The 16,215-nt window shown below is 42.8% G+C and overlaps 1 protein-coding gene across 1 annotated transcript; it reads left to right on the forward strand.

The window, feature by feature from the left end:
* The first annotated feature begins 146 nt into the window (after positions 1 to 146).
* maml1 (mastermind-like transcriptional coactivator 1) lies at positions 147 to 15,083 on the forward strand. Its single transcript, XM_066716693.1, has 5 exons — positions 147 to 1,619; positions 6,059 to 7,390; positions 9,559 to 9,780; positions 11,209 to 11,323; positions 11,969 to 15,083. Exons 1-5 carry the CDS (start codon positions 1,299 to 1,301, stop codon positions 12,958 to 12,960), a joined length of 2,982 nt encoding a protein of 993 aa, XP_066572790.1. The 5' UTR covers positions 147 to 1,298; the 3' UTR covers positions 12,961 to 15,083.
* Positions 15,084 to 16,215: the final 1,132 nt, after the last annotated feature.

The following is a 16,215-nucleotide window of genomic DNA, read 5'->3' on the forward strand; positions in this document are numbered from 1 at the left end:
ATTTTCCGCCCTGGCGCGGCTGGGGATTGCGTGGGGCGGCTGTCAATCACGGAGGCGGGGCGGGGCGGGGCTACGTCATGCGTGACGCCGGCCGATGCGAAGGGAAAAAAACAAGAAAAAAGAAAAGAAAAAAGAAAAAACTTGCTTCAAGATGGCGTCGCAGAGCTGCAAGTCCATTGGAAAACAATAGAGACAGCGAAGGGAGGAAGAGCGGGGCTGGCGTTCAGTCTCACCCTCGAAAAGCCGCTCTCAGACGGACCGGGTCGGGCTCGCCACGCCGGCGGGGCCAGGTTTGACCGTGTGGCGTGTTTGGCGTGTGTAATCACCGCGGCGGAGGCGCACGCTGAGGGGTTGTGTGTACATCCGTCGCAGCCTGCACTTCTGCGGCAAAACAACCAAAACTCACAATAAGTTGGGGGGGGGACTTACTTTTGTGTGTCTGGGACATGTTTTCGACTCGGGAAGTGGGTTTGATGCGGTTCTTGGGCTGAGACTCGGCCGAGCCCGGCTGTCGTGCGGGCGGGATAGCGGGCGGCAGTGCGCGGATCTGGTGTTTTTGTTGCTCCAGAGCCTTTTCAAGTTGTGGCCGATTTGCTCAAAAGGCAACTTTATCGCCGTGTGCTGGTTACAGTGTGGCCGCCGGCCCGTGGAGCCCGCTGCGCTCCTCACGCAGGGCGACGTCGCTTCTGGCAAGTTTTGTTCTCCAGTTCCCAGTTTAAGTGAAGCGCTGTTTCCAGATTTGTTGGTGAGATCTGTACCTGTGTGTGCATTGCTGTAGCTGCGTGTGTAGGATTGACACTGTTGATGTATTGTTTCATCTTGGCCGGATTGGGAGCTGGGAGGCTTTCCTGTCTTCTCGACAGCCCCGTACTTGTTGTAATGGTTTAAAATGTACTTTCCCCCCCACGATCACTACTTCAGTTAGTGGGCACCTTTATTAGCGCAAGTCGTGAGGTTTTTTCCCAATGTAGCCCAGGCATATCGCGACACTCACACCTCGTACCAGGCTTGCTCGTCTCCGGATCATAACTTTCCTCCTATGGGGCACCGCGGCCGGGTCATGCTCACGATAGCGCCCTGAACTGCGGTGTCCATTGTTGTGATAGCGGGGGAGCCGGGGCAGGAACATGGGCAGAGCCAAGCAGCGGCGCTGATGTCCGTGTGAGGGAAAGGGGGCACACACCCACGCAGAGAAGGCGCACCTTGGGCTTTTTTTTTTAATTTTATCACCCTCTACCCCCCACAACCGCTGAATCCGACACCCCGAACCGAGCTGATCATTTACATGCCCGTTGAGGATGGCGGATTTCGTAGTGCCGCGACACAGCGCCGTGATGGAGCGGCTCCGGCGGCGGATCGAGCTCTTCCGGCGGCATCACAGCAGCTGCGAGAACCGCTACGACAACACGGCCATGGAGAGGCTGGAGCTGGAGCGCCAGCACACCTTCGCCCTGCACCAGCGCTGCCTGCAGACCAAGGCCAAGCGGGCTAGCAAGCACCGGCAGCCGCAGCCGGCGTCCGAGCAGGCGGGACTGCGGGGGACCGGCTCCGGGGGCGGCGGCACCGACCTGCCGGACAGCGGGACTGCGGAGCCGAGCAGGAACAGCACCCTGATTGCGGTAAGCGCTCTGATTCTCGTTTTATGTGGTTTTCTTGGGATGCACAGTCTACTGCCGTGCATGAATAACTTTGTGTTGTATCGGTGGAGAAGATCAGTTTTGCTTCATCTCCTAGGAATGCCATAGCGGGGGCATCAGTGCCAAATGAGGGTGACCTCTTGTGACCCCCGCTGTTTAAAACGTGTGCCGGTTACGATCAATGCATTCAACTAGAATTGGGCTGAATATGCTTTCCGTCGCATGCATCGTTTAAACACGTTATATGGGCGTTATTAACCATTCAAGTCTTGAACCTCACTCGAGTGTCCCAGAGCTTCATTTGTGTTGGGGGGGGAGGGTGAGACTCAAGTCAGATGTAGAGCTGTGGTCCTTCTCTGCAGAGTTGGATGCAACTGTCATGACTTCTTTTTTTCTAATATATCTAGTCATTCACTGAGTTCAAGCAGTACCTTGTTGTTTGCACGGCAGGGTTAATTAAAATAGTCCCCCATCCCACCTCAGGGTACTTGTGTAGTGGGGGAAAGCAGTCATAGCGTGTCTTGCTATTAAATCTGTGTTGGGTGGCGGGCAGTCACATGATCTGTAGTGTTCACAGTTGTTTGGAGGACAGCGTGGGAAAGCTTTCTTCCTATCAGCAACCAGAGTGTGGCAATCAGGTGACATTATTCTCTTAGTCAGATTGACCAACTGTACTAGAAATAAGTGATGCCTGAGTGCTATTCAAGACGAGAAGTGTTTTCTTTGCCCGAGTTTGCACTTGTAGCCACTGTCCTTGTATTTAGTTTTAGGGCCTGTAATGACATGGACCCCCAGCATCGGTATCTCTTGGTCTGGATGACCTGTTCCTTTCCGGTTGTAGTTTAGTTAACCGTATCTATGCTTCCTTGGCTATCTGTGTGTATAGCCAGTCATATTTAAAAGTTCATGTTGACTTTGGGAGTGCTGTAGTTGTCACTTGTTGACTTTCCTGTTCGAGCCCAGCAGTAAGATGAACCGAGCTGCCATACTGCTTAGCCATGTCTAGGAAGAAAGTTGTTACTCAATAAGTCTGTGAAGCTCCGGTGATAGTGCAGTTTAAAATGGGCTCATCCAGAAACTGTCCATGATGACAAACGCATGTAGTGGCATTTTGCAAAACTAAACCATTCTGTGCATTTTAATTTGCACGGTGAAAGTGTTAAGAATGTACTCCCAGGAAGGATGGGTGTGGAGACCCAAATTCCTTCTGAAATGGACGAAGAGGAGCCCAGACGGTGTGGATCAGTGTCAAGAGCTGTCTGTGTGTCTGGGTTTGCCAGATGCTTCACATGTCAAGTGCTGGTTTACAGGAGCTTTTGGTTACACTGAAATTCCCTGTTTATTACATACAAACAAACGCAGAGAATTCTTGACAATGTATATTTGGCTGATACCATTTTGCAATACTGTAAAAGGTGCAAATGTAGAAAAACAAGATGGGCAAGGGAATGTTGCAATGCGCTGGAGTAGAAAAATTACAATACAGGTTTAATTTCACAAGCTCAGTCCAATCTTATTAATTCTGGTGAAGACTATTCAATGTATTGCATTTTTGTTCCTACTATTTTTAAGTACCATTTTGTTTAAATTGAATTTGACAGATCCTGTCTAGTGTTAAGTACATGAAGCTGAACCATGCAGTGAAGAGTGGATAAGTGTTTGAACTTATTTACCTGGAATGGTGTGAATGAAATGTATGCACTGTAATGCTGACTCAGTATTACGTTGACTATAGTTTCTCCTTCATACCCACCCACCCACCCCCCCTCCAACCACACACACACACACACACACACACACACACACACACACACACACCCAAGCTACCAAGAGGTTCACACTAAGAAGCCAGTTACTTAAAGACAACAGTTTTTTTTATTTGTGCTCAACAAGTCTATGCACATAACAAGGACAGAAATGGTAATTGATGTAAATAAGATTACTCATCCTGGCAGTTGGATTGTCCATTGCTAAGAAGACATTACTTTTTTTTGTTCTTACTTTTCTAGATTAAGGCCAGTATATGTCTCAAAGTCCATCCATTGGTGTTATACAAGACCCATGTGGATTCCTTGTTGGTCATTCGTACCACATTTCATTGCTCTTCTGATAACCATAAGGAAGAATGATTATGTTCTGTAGAACATTGCTCACTTCGGATGCTACGGGGTTAAACATCCAGTTAAATCTCTCAAACCCCTGAAAGCTTTGTTCCAACTCTGCAGACAAAGTGAAACACATTGTGGTGCCGTGGCTTCAAAAGGAGGCAGTCTTTTGGTGTATTAGAGGAGGAATTCGGCACGCTTACTCGCTTCATTGAAGCTTCTGCTTAGTTTTTTTTTGTTGTTGTCAGCTCCCATCTATACACATGGTAATTTGTTTCATGTGGCTTAGGTCTCGGGAGATGGGGGGGCTAATGAAAGTGAATGTGCTGAAGCAGACCAGTTTTTCAGGTTCGGGGGCTGTTGTCGAAGTTGGTGTGCTAGCTGAGGTAGTCACAGTGAGTCACTGCGTTGCACTTCTGTGCGAATGTAAAGATCAAAAGCTCAGTCCCTTACAGATTACTGAATGCTTGAAGGGTGTGCTCTGTATTGGGATATTGTATTACACAGGCAGGCGCACAGTCCAGTATTGTAAAGCGTCATTGTGTAATCTTCAGCTGGGGAATTTGGTTTTGAAATTGGCTCGGCCTCGGCTCCCATCTTCGCCATTACTTAGCTGGCATAATGCAGGCTTTAGAGAGCAGACAGAATAAAGCCCCATCCGAAATGAAATAAGTTGCTGGTGAGACTAGAACACTTTTCTCTGCTGACGCCCGTTTCAAGACAACATTCGAAGAAGAAACGGGTTTACAGTCTCCTCTCAATGAATCCGTTAATGCAGCCTGGGTTAGGTAGTGTATTGCAACAGAACTCGAAACCACAGCTGACATCAGAGTTTTTTCACTTCCAGCATTTCATCTGAATTTGTTTTTTAGTTCTACAATTACAATTTTAGTTTCCTTTTTTCCAAATCTCATTTTAGTCAGTATTTCAGTTTTGTTTTATTGAATTCAGAGGACGGGTTAACTTTGTTGTTTTCAGAATGCTTCTAGGACGATTTAAAGTATTTTGGATGGAATGGTTGCTTTAGAACAGGATCCCCCCACCCCCTCACATTGTAAAAATTCTTCCTTGTGCACACATTGCAAGTGAGTTTTAAAGTCAGTTGAGTACTTTTTCCAGACACCCCACAGCTTCCCACTGTTCTGTCTCCCCTGGTTATTGTAGCTTTTGATTATACTTTTAATAACAATCCCTTGGACAGTGAGATCCCCTATGTTGTCCAGATCAGATTTGTTGTTTTCTGTGAAGTGTAGCTCAATTGCTTTTGTTGGGTTGAACAGACAGGGACTGCAATAGTGGGAACCTATGATATTGTAGAGAAAATAAACAGAACAAAAAGGGTAACCATTTCTTTCTGTTCTGGAAATGTATAGATTGTCTGCTTGTTTGGCCTGTGTTGTAAGTATTTCAAGCACCATATTATACATTCTCAACTTTACCAGACCAGTAGTAAGATAGAGGCCCAGTGGTTAAGGTTCCCTGTAATTAAAATCTGTGAACTGTAGATGTGACTTCAAGGTTTAATTCTTTCCTCCTTTTGTGTATCTCTTTCCCCCCCCCCCACATCTCCCTTCTCATAAATCTGACACCAGCTGGGATTCAAGCTTCTTGAGATCATGAATTTGACCACCAGCCAATTTGCATTTGTGTGTGAAAGGAAAAACAGGAATTGTTTTCCAAAAGCCTTATTTTTTATTTTTTTTATAACGTACTCTAAAACTTTTTTTTTTTTTTTAATCCTGCTATTCTAGACAGTGAAAATGGCACATAGTTCCCATTCCGAAAGATTATGCTGCTAGACAGGTTTGCTTGTTGGCAGTACTCATCTCCATGCACCTTATAGGTACTTTTGGTTTATTAGTTTGTAGGATATTCCATGTTACTGTGTTTCTCTTTAGGATTTTTTATTTTTTTTTCCCCTCAAGCTGTCCCAACATTGCCATACTTTACAATTTGAATTACTAGGATCTGGTGTACTTGCGTTCTAAAAGTGCTTGTGACAACTGGTTGCGATACTGAAATTGCTAATCTTTGGCAAGAAAGTTTGTCTTTTTGTTCATTTGTTTCTTGGGAAAATGGTTTATGCTTGAGGTATGGTATGAGTCAATTAACATTCAAAGGCGCTGACTATCTTCTCTTTAGAGTTTTACTGTTAGAGAAAAATGGAAGCTTTAGTTTTTTGTCCAATAATCCAATATAAATATGGCTTAAACATTTTAAAGGTCATCATAACCAACCACTTTAGTATTTCACTGTTTTCTGTCATTCTTGTGCAGTTGCTGCTGATTTTAACTTGCAATCTTTTGTTTCTCACAGCTCCATGAAACAGTGAAGCGAAAACTAGAGAACGCTACTTCTCCACTTAATGGGGACCAGGCCAATGGTTTTGGAGAGGGGTACTCCAAGAAAAGATGTATGGAGAATCCCCTGGGTGTAATGCCCAACGGTGTGCCTCCAGTCTCCCCCTTGCACTCCCTGGAAACTAAGCACAGTGTTGGTGCAGACAAACAGCTGGCCAATGGCCAGGATAAAAATGGCGGAGGCCTCCCTGAATCCTTCCGGCACAAAGAGTTCAAGCAGGAGCCAGTGGATGATGACCTACCGTGCATGCTTCCCTCTGGCAATTCCATGTCCAACAACCTTTTCCCTGACCTGAACCTGAATGAGCAGGAGTGGAAGGAGCTCATGGAAGAGTTCAATAGGTCAGTAGCATATGAGGATATGCAGGACATCTTCAATGAAGGTTTTGAAGACCGAAAAGACCCTGAACTTGTTCCCTCAACCACCCAGGTGTCCTTGCAACAGGACCCAGTCAACATCAAGGCAGAGTTCTCCCCTGTCTCTGTGGCTTTTGAGCAGGAGCCTCAGACAGGCTCTCCCCTGGTTAGACCGACGTCTTCTGGGCCACCTGTGCACACAACGTCCCCAGCCACCACAACCAGAACCGCCTCCTCACCAGCGATGCCTACGTCCCAGCCACCTAGCCAGCCCCAAAGGCAGCTTCCCCAAAATGTCATGCTTCCAGGACCTCCATCCAAAGACTTGTCCCCAGCTCAGCAGCTCCAACAGCTGGCAGCACGAGAGCAGCAGAGAGCCCAGCTGATGCAGAACCAGCAGCAGCACCAGCAGGTGCAGAAACAGCAACAGCAACAAGCAGCTCAGAAATTCCACCAACCAAACCACCAGCCTGCATGGCCCCAAGCTGCATCATCACAAAGCCCACTAGGGGGAACATATGGCCTGGACAAGCCAACCAGCCCCTCCATCTACCAGCAGGAGTTCCCCAACCCCAAACAACTGATGGGGCCCAACTTGCCAAACAAGAGTTCTTCCAAAGTTGCAGGTGGCAGCTACCTTCCAGGTGGTGGGCACCAGAACATGCTGACCCACCCGCCCAACAGCTTGAGCCAAAACCCCGTCAGTAGCCAGTCTGCATTACTGGACTACAATAACACTAAGCCCTTATCCCACTATGAGGTTGACCAAGGTCAGAGGAGGACCCCGCATGTGCAGAACAAAGTGGCCATCCTGTCTCTCCTACAGCAGCAAAGACAGCAGATGCCTCATCTGACTGAGGAACAGAAACGTATGCTAAAGCAGCAGAAAGCTGGGTTGCCCTTCCAGCGTCCACATGTGTCACATGCTCAGGTAGGCTTTTATTTTTGTCACCCTTGATTTTTGTAATTTAATTGTAAGTTCAAAAGCTTTTCTTGGCAAGCTTACATGATCTTTTAGTAATGTATTTCGGTGCAGATGCCCTTATCCAGGCCAGCTTAGTTGTTTTAAAGTATTTTCCAAAAAATTCTAACCTAAGATCTACTCTAGATATTGCTAATTGCAGTCCTGATGGTGTTCATTGCCTCAACTACATTTTATATTTATTAGCTACTAAACTATTAACCTTCTGACACTAGAACATTTTGAATTTCAAATGTGAGGCCAGTTATGAAGAACTAGAGAAGAATAGAGATTTTCTGGCGCATCTATAAATCTTGCTGTAATGATTGACTCATAAGTTAAAAAAATAAATAAAAAGACGGCACTGTAATAAGCTTTGTACTAAGATTGAGTGTTGTTGGCTTTAGCCTGCAGACTAATTTGGAATATTAATACAAAGAACAGATCCTTGATGATGAATGCCTCCACACGTCAGTAAAACATGAATACAAATGGTTTTGTTGGACGGTTTTATGTCTTTGCACGTCGCACCAGGGAGTTCTGTAAGCTGTTTTCTCCTGTCAAAGCTGTTCTGTGATGCAGCATGTTCTTGAAAAGCCATGCCTTACTGTGTAGAATTTACCTAAGCATTTAGAAAATCTTATTTGCCTCCCCTGGGATAACTTTCAAATGCTGTCCTACCTTTAATTCAAGATTAGGATGTGATTTGGAAAGCTTACTTTTATGTAAAGCTGTAGAAAGTATTCACACCCCTTCATTTGAAGCAGTTTGTGGTGATTTTAGTTTTTTAATTATAGGTTATCTATCAGGTGTATTTTGGGGCACCAATCAAGCCTAGAATAAACCATTCCAGTTTATTAAATGATTTGATTTAGATGCTGTGTAAATGTCTTCCTTCCACTTTTCAGAAATTAGTTAATTCTTTAAAGTTAGACTAAGATTTTTGTTGTAGCTTTTTAGTGTTAGCAAGCAGTTAATAGTGATAATTTGTTTTCCTGTAAAAGAGTGAAAAGATGTAATGTTTTGCTTGTTGTTGCTCTAGCAGGCCATGATGTAGAACAATAACAATGTGTGTGTCTGGGTCAAGCCGCTGGTTGCCAGGCAGCCACCCATCCCTGTGTGGACAGTGCAAGCCTCTGGCCTGTGATTGGTCGGGACGCTATGAAAGCCTGCTTTGTTTTGGACTTGTACTGTCTCCCCATCAGAGTATTTTAAGATTCCTTCTCACTGCCAGTTCTCAGAGTTTAAAAATAGTAACTGTAACCCACTTGTTTTTCTCGCGAGATGGATTTTATTTAATTCCCCCCCCCCCCCCCCCCGGACTAAAAGACCAATATACAATTTGTTTGGCAACTGCATTACTTAATGTCCAAATATTTTTCATTAGCATTCCTGCTAGCATAAGGCATTGTTTGTTCTAGAGCAACAGCAAGATCATCGTGGAATATAAGCAAGGAAACCTTAAATGTTGTTTACTATTGTTTTGGGCCTTCACAACATAATGGTGTATGATTCACTAGAATGATCAGATTTGGTTCAGATATTAACTGTGTGATTACCAAAATTATAGTTTAAAAATCCATGTTAACATTGCAGGAACGAATAACAGATTTGAAATGTTTAAAAGCTGGCTACTGAATATGATTTACAGATTATAAAAGTTGACGTTTTCGTTTTTTTGGCAGTGAATATTGGAAAATGTTTGAAATAGTTTGAAAAATCTCAGTTTAGTTTCAATACATTTTCCTGGAGAATAAAACTCATTTTCTTCCCATGCTACTGAAGAAAACTTAGGATTTATTAGAGAATTACATGTTCAGCATATTTAACTGGATTTTTTCATTTGTTGTTTTATGCGAACTTGTACACTAACTCTAAGTAGGCAGCTGTATTTTTGTATTCCTACAAGTGGTATCTACAGTCTGTTTTTTAGTGGGGGTGTAGTTGGTACTTATATGAAGGACTTATTTATAGACCTAGCTCTCTGATACTATGGTAGTGGTAGATGGAGCGCAAATGGCAATAAACTCATATTTTCTAGATCTGAAAAAACATTTCTGTGACTGAGAAAAACAGAAAAAATTGTGGTTATATGCAACATGAGTTTTGAGATTTGTGATGCCCTTCCCCTCCTCCAGGAATCGAGCTCTGGTCAAGCTGTGTCACACGTCCCCGGCTCTGTCCCCTCTGCTGGCATGGGGGCCCAGCCGGCTGCCCCCTCCATGGCAGGCAACCATGGAAATGCAACCTATCTCAGCAACCAGGCTGCCGTCATGAAGCAGCAGCAGCAGCAGTTGCAGTTATTGGAGCAGCAAAAGTTCTTATTTGGGCAGCGGCAACAGCAGTTACTGGCAGAACAGGTAACTGCATTTTTAATATTTTCTTTATTTTGAATCGGAATGGCCAATAATGTTGATTTGCACCTTACGTTGTTTGGGATCTAACTGGTGTACTTATCAGTGACGCTAGGTGGAGCCACTCTTCCACATAATGTCCTCAAAAGTATGATTTCTATATTGAGAGAATATTGACTCTGCTGTAGGGGTTCATAACATGAAATACTCCTTAAACTGCATTAGGTGGAATGTCATGGAATTTGAATCCAAAGATATCGGAACAAACTCGAACTCGTATCTTCGGTGAGCTTGTACTCAAACTGTCCAGAGGACATGCAGTTTTGGTCTCATCTTCTTGCCAATGCGGTATTGGATGCTTTCTGCTCTATATCCCATCTCAGAGTTGTGCTCGGCTCTGAATGCAGATAAGGACTGATTGTGGGGACTGTGGACTAGCTCAGATGGCTGGTTGTTTCAGATATGTGGCTTTGGTTCTAATTTTAATTTCTGGAAAGGGCTTGTATCTCTCTCTCCTTTCTCTTATGTCATTGCTAACAATACTTGACCTAAATATTTCTTGCTCCACCACACAGGGTGACCAGTACAGTTACTGATTCGTTTGTGGTTTGGATCATTGGAGACAATAGCATTGTATTGCTAGGGCCTTGGTGCATCCATCTGAGAGTGTATGAAATGGAGACTTCTGTATCTGTCTGTCCATCAGATCAGTTTGATTCAGTGGGATATTTTTATTGTAACTCTACCTCATTAGTTCAGTATGTATCTGGCCAAATAATACTGCAACTCCTGTATTATCATTAGTTAGCGGCTTCAAATTACTCCCCTTTTCTTCATTAAATCAGCCTGCTGACATTATCTGTGTCTGCTCCTGAAGATAAGCCACATTAATATTTGTGGACAACAATACTCAAGGTTGCTGTCTTTATCTTTTCCCTGCACACGTTGAAATTCAAAGTGCTACATGTAAAATTGTGCTGTGATGTTAGAAAAGAACATGCAGGAAACTGAACTGAAAAGAAAAAGTGGACAATCAGGAAATGGAGAATGTATTTTGTTTTAAGGAAATAGATAGTAAAGATATAGAGGTGGGTTCAGAGACTCTGTTTAGCATTAGTCTTGGACTTCCTGATGTTATTTCAGGATAGTCTAATATTTGTGCTAATCAAGATCTGTGACACCAGCTAACCATCGTTACAATAAAACTAGATAGTTATGGTGAAATGCATGTCTGTGTACTTGTAGATTAGACTCAAATAAGTGAAGGAATTAAATCCTATATAAGATTGGTTCCAATGTGTTGATTGTTCTGCTTAGGTATAAAATGGAAAATATATTCCCTTCCTGCATTCTTCAGATGCAGAGTGATGCTTTTATGAACCATTTTGTAATGATTGTATTTGTAGGTATGTGACTACTTTGTTTGTGTTCCAGGAGAAGCAGAGGCAGCAACAGGAACAGCAGCTCCAAAGACACTTAACCAGACCCCCCCCTCAGTACCAGGACCAGCAGAACCCCTTTCAACAGCAGCAGGTCAACCAGTTTCAAGGTATTGATCTCTATCTGAACACCTGCTTATTTAAATCCTGATGCCAGTGCTGTTCATCAGAGCTCTGCAGTATCGGTTTTATTTGTGACTTAATATTTTCCTTTTGTTGGTTTTACATTTTTACTTCCTTGTTGGAATGTACCACAAGGGGTCAGGGTTTTCTCTTCTTTTGAGAGGGATTATGTTCTCTTCCTCCAGCAATATTTCATGATGTCACTGTATTTTGTAAATGATTGTACGACATTTATTCAAACTGTGTCCATGCATTTGAATAATTTCACAATAGATCTCTCTCTCGGGGCAGAGTATGGTTTAGTAATATGCAAAATTGTGTGTACAACTTTCCAGTAGGTTGTGTAGTGGCTTTGTTACAGTGTGTATTGTCTGTTAAAAGGTAACTGAATGTGGGTAACATTCTGGTCTCAGTGAAGAAACAGACCCCTTTGCATTCATCTTTATTTTTTGTGCATCTTGGGAACCCCAGAAAATTACCCTTAATAAATCAAGCTGTTCTGCAAGTTCAATTTTAGTGTTCAAAATGTTAATAATTCTTTTTCCCATATAGTTATTTTATTTAGTCATTTTATAATCGCATCCTAAGTACAAAGCTTACCATTTCATTTTTTTCCGCTCCGTTTCCCGCAGGGTCGTCTGGCGTGAGTAACCTGGGAGGGCCGAGCAACGGCAGCCAGCAGATGTTCCCCCCGACTCCAGGAATGATGCCCATGGGTGTGAGACAGGCGGGTGGCCCCTCCGCTGCCCCACCAGCTGCTGGCCAGCCTGAGATGGGCATGTCCGCCTGCAGCGGCCTGGACAGTGTCCAACCAGTGATGTACAATAACATGGGCTCCGGCCTAAATCAGATGCACCCTCACACCCCTCAGCAGAACTCTGTAAACAATGCCCAGTTACAGCGGCAGACGGTGGCAATGGCTCAAAGTGGTAACTTGCCTGGGGCATACAGGCAGACCCTCATGGCCAGCTCTGGGATAGCCACCCAACAGCACCACAAGGGCCCTGCCAATACAGCCTTAATGAAGCAGCAAATGGCAAGGATGCCCAATGCCATGGGTCCTTCTCAGTCCTGGCAGCACCAGGGCATGCAGGGCATGAATAACCAAACCCCAGGAGGGAATGGTGCACTAGGAGCCTTTAACAACCCAGGATTTCACATGCAGCCACGCCACCCTAAAATGCCCGCCCCGCAGTTCGCCCAGGCAGGCCTGGGAAGCAGCCGCCCCATGGCTGCCATGACCGCTTCCGTTGCAGGTCAGATGATGCCGACTCTGTCGCAGCAAAGGACGAATCCGCCTCAGCCTCAGCAGCCGCATCCACAGCCACCGGCGCCGCAGCAGCAGACGCAGCCTGTTGTACCTGGCTTGAGCCAGCCTGTGCCAGAGTTGACCAACTTTGGACAAGCTCAGAATCCTCAAGTGGCCAATCGAGCCACTCTTCACTGTAACCAGGGCTACCAGGTCAACAGAACAGCCAATCAGGAGCTGCCGTTTGGTTACAGCTCTCAGACGGGCAGTTTACCGAGTTTCCCCGGGGACAGTGACCTGGACACGCTGCTGAAAAGTCGGACAACACAGGAGTGGATGGATGATTTGGATGAGTTATTGGCAACTCACCACTGAGGAGAGCAGGACTTCAATACTTTACTTTTTTTTTTTTTTTTTTTTTTTTTTTAATAGAAAAACAGAACGTATGCAGGACCAAAAACCTGTGGTATTCCCAGGACTGGAAATAAATGTTGAATATTTTACTACTGATCCTGTGGGTCAGTATTAAACCACTGATTCCATGAACTATGCAGGGATGAACAAATCACGCCCCCCAATATTCATATACCTTCTCTACAGCTTCACCTGTAATACAAAAATAATCAGTTTTGAACCATAGACCAAGTGAATAGCTGACGGGCCAGCAGGAGAATTCATTGTTCAGCAGATAGTTAATCCCTATACTGCAAGCTTCATGACAAGACCGGTGTAAAGGTTTGCACTTGCACAGTTATTCTGAAATGAGAAGACAAGAGGGCACATTCCAGAATAGCTTTTGTAGTGTAAACTTGCCTACCTAGAATTTATTTACACTTTGATCATTTCCATCTGTATGGCCTTACTCTTTTCTGAGTTTTATAATAAAGCATTTTGCTTGTTATCCATTTGAAACAGTCTGACATAATCATTTATAGTTTGATAGTGTAATCTACCAGCATCTACATTACACTCATGATACAGGCTTTATTAGTAGCGCTGACTTCCCAGAAAATATTCCACTGAATTGACTCGTATTGCTTTTTGACATGTTCTACGTGTTCGTTTAAATCCATGTGGCACTCGCCCAGGATGTGACCTCACACTAGAAAAGCATGTCCACCTACTTGATCTCTGTGTGGCACTGCATCCGAAACTGATCAGACTCGGATCCCCAGTCTGCCGTTTCACATAAGTGTTAGTGTGCTGTTCCGGTACAGATGGGTTTGAAATAGTTTTGGAAAGATTCCAAATTGTGGAAATGCACCTTAAATGTATAGGGGATCTTTCAGTTCCCTAAATCTCTGCGTCCCTCAGACAGATAGACTGAAACGGATTTAAAAATATCCTGTATGTAGGAGTAGATAGTAACATTTTAAAAATATCCTTTTTAATTTTCAATTAAATGTAGAGAGAGAACATTTCCACTGCAAGAGGGTATTTAAGTTGAACGCAACAATTATTTCTCTTCTTGCAAGCGTCTGAGTAACTTCCGCATTGCTAGTGTGTTCGGGTGGAAGCTGCTTGCTGTAGTCTGTAGCTGTCTTTAATGTTATACTGCGAACAGCATCCATAGTGTTTGTTTTCCTCTCCTTTTGAATTTAAAATAAATTACCTCTATTTATTAGTCTATAATTTGAACAAGTCTGCCTGTCTGAAAGAAATTGCACATGAAGGCTTCAGATGCTTGCCTTGCTTTTATCCTGGGAAAAAGGGTAATTTACACATATGTCCAATTGAGCCTCCTTGTGAACTCATTCACTCGATTAGTGGATCAAAGACCTTGTGCTACATTTGCGAACCAGATAAGAAAATCACCTCTATAAAATCTAACTTTAGTTATCTAATTGAAGTTAGTTTATAAACATACTTTTAACAGTTTTCAAATAACCCATGTGTCCTCCCTATTTAGCAAAAGGGAGAGGTCAATGGTCAACTAAATGTTGAAGGGGATATGCACAAATTAAGAACACTATCACTGAAGTTGAAAGTTCTGCACTGTATAAAAAATATACTATAATTCAAAAAATAAATCTATTCTTAAGGAATTGTATTTTTAAAAACATTGTATCCCAAATTTGAGTCCTTGCGTTGTAGCCCTATCAGAATATAAAACTAGCTCAGATAATCATGTACTGAAAGAAATTAACATTCAGTAATACGTAATCATAAGCGTGTTTTTGTTGCACGTTTCTCTGTGGACAGGGTGAGAGACTTGTCTGCTCCAGTTAGAAGATGGGTTTTAGTTTTTGTTTTGGAGGAGGGGCCTGATTTAGGGTCTAAGATTTGTTCATCCTTGTATATGTCAGGGCTCCAAATATGTATGTGTGTGTGTATTTTTTGTATGTATGTATGCATACCCTGATGGTCATGAGAAAATAGAACTTATTTTTATATGTAAATTGTTCAGATTTTTTTTGTAAGAATTTTATACTTTTATTAACTAGAGGTCTCTGTAAAACAGAAGTATTGTGTAAAATACAGTAATCTAGAAATTGTCAGTGCTTGTCTTTTGTTGTTTGTCCCCAATTTCACAACTTACACACACACAGCAAAACAAATATTTGCAAGTGGGATTTCTTAGTAAAGCCACTTCCTACAGCAGTGAATCACATGATTTGCATTCGATCTGTTAAGTGAGTTTCTAGTGTTGGCGTAAAGTCAAATAACTGAGCAGATTTTCTCTGTGTTTGAAGGCACCTTCTGTATGTGTGCAAAATAATACCTATAAATGACTGACTTGGTTTCTTTAAAGGTTTTATGTTTAGTTGTATTTCTTGAAGTGCAAACCTTGTAAGATGTGTACTATTTTTAAATTCAGCTTTAGAAGTCTTCAGCTGATTTGCAACATTTTCTGTAGCTAATTGTAATGTTATATAATTGTTACCTTGAAGGCAAGCTTAGCCAAATCTTAAAATGGGAAAAATGCTTTCCATAATCAGTTTATCATTGGTCTTGTGCAGAGGGTGGGTTATGGATGTTTAAGGAAATGTAAATCCACAAATTTTGCTTCAGTTTCTCCTGTTGGATTGTTTCAGTTTCCAAACAATACTTTTATAGGGATCACCTTGCATATACATGTTGTTCACAGCTTTTGTTAAGATGTGTTCCTCAATTTAGCCGAGCTCAATGTACAGAACCTGTTTTCTTTTCAAAAGGAATTTTAAATAGTCTTTACCTTACTGCTTAAGTATTTCATCCATATGGAAAGAGCTGATCAGGCAAAGTAGATTTCGTGCTTTAGTGCTAAAAGTGTAGATCTTATTTCAAAGTAATCTCTGGTCCTCGTACTTATCTATTAATTTGACTTTTGTGGCAATCCAAAAATAACTATCTGTACAGTTCAGTTTTACACTTGCATCACCGAGGTCAGGTTCTGCTTTGTTGGAGAGATTTTTCCTTTTTTTTTTTAATAATCCTGAATCATGTCTGCTGTAGTTTCACTAAGCTTTTCTTTATTTTTCCTGTACAGAATAGCAGGTAAGTCTAAAGCAATACATTTCGTGAAAAGTTGCGTATTTGTTGATTTTTGGTTCATTATCCCACAGCTCCCCTGGCCAAATGCAAAGTTGTTAAATATCTTTTTAATATATAGTATATTGTTTTGATGATCATGTTTTTTGATGATGCTAG

This window comes from Amia ocellicauda, chromosome 11, assembly GCF_036373705.1.
Source record: "Amia ocellicauda isolate fAmiCal2 chromosome 11, fAmiCal2.hap1, whole genome shotgun sequence".
Taxonomy (NCBI): Eukaryota; Metazoa; Chordata; class Actinopteri; order Amiiformes; family Amiidae; genus Amia; species Amia ocellicauda.

Coding starts and splice junctions, on each gene's coding strand:
- maml1 (XM_066716693.1), top strand. CDS start 1,299: ATGGCGGATTTCGTAGTGCCGCGACACAGCGCCGTGATGGAGCGGCTC. Junction 9,781..11,208: donor AGCAGTTACTGGCAGAACAG/GTAACTGCATTT, acceptor TTTGTGTTCCAG/GAGAAGCAGAGGCAGCAACA. Junction 11,324..11,968: donor GCAGGTCAACCAGTTTCAAG/GTATTGATCTCT, acceptor CGTTTCCCGCAG/GGTCGTCTGGCGTGAGTAAC.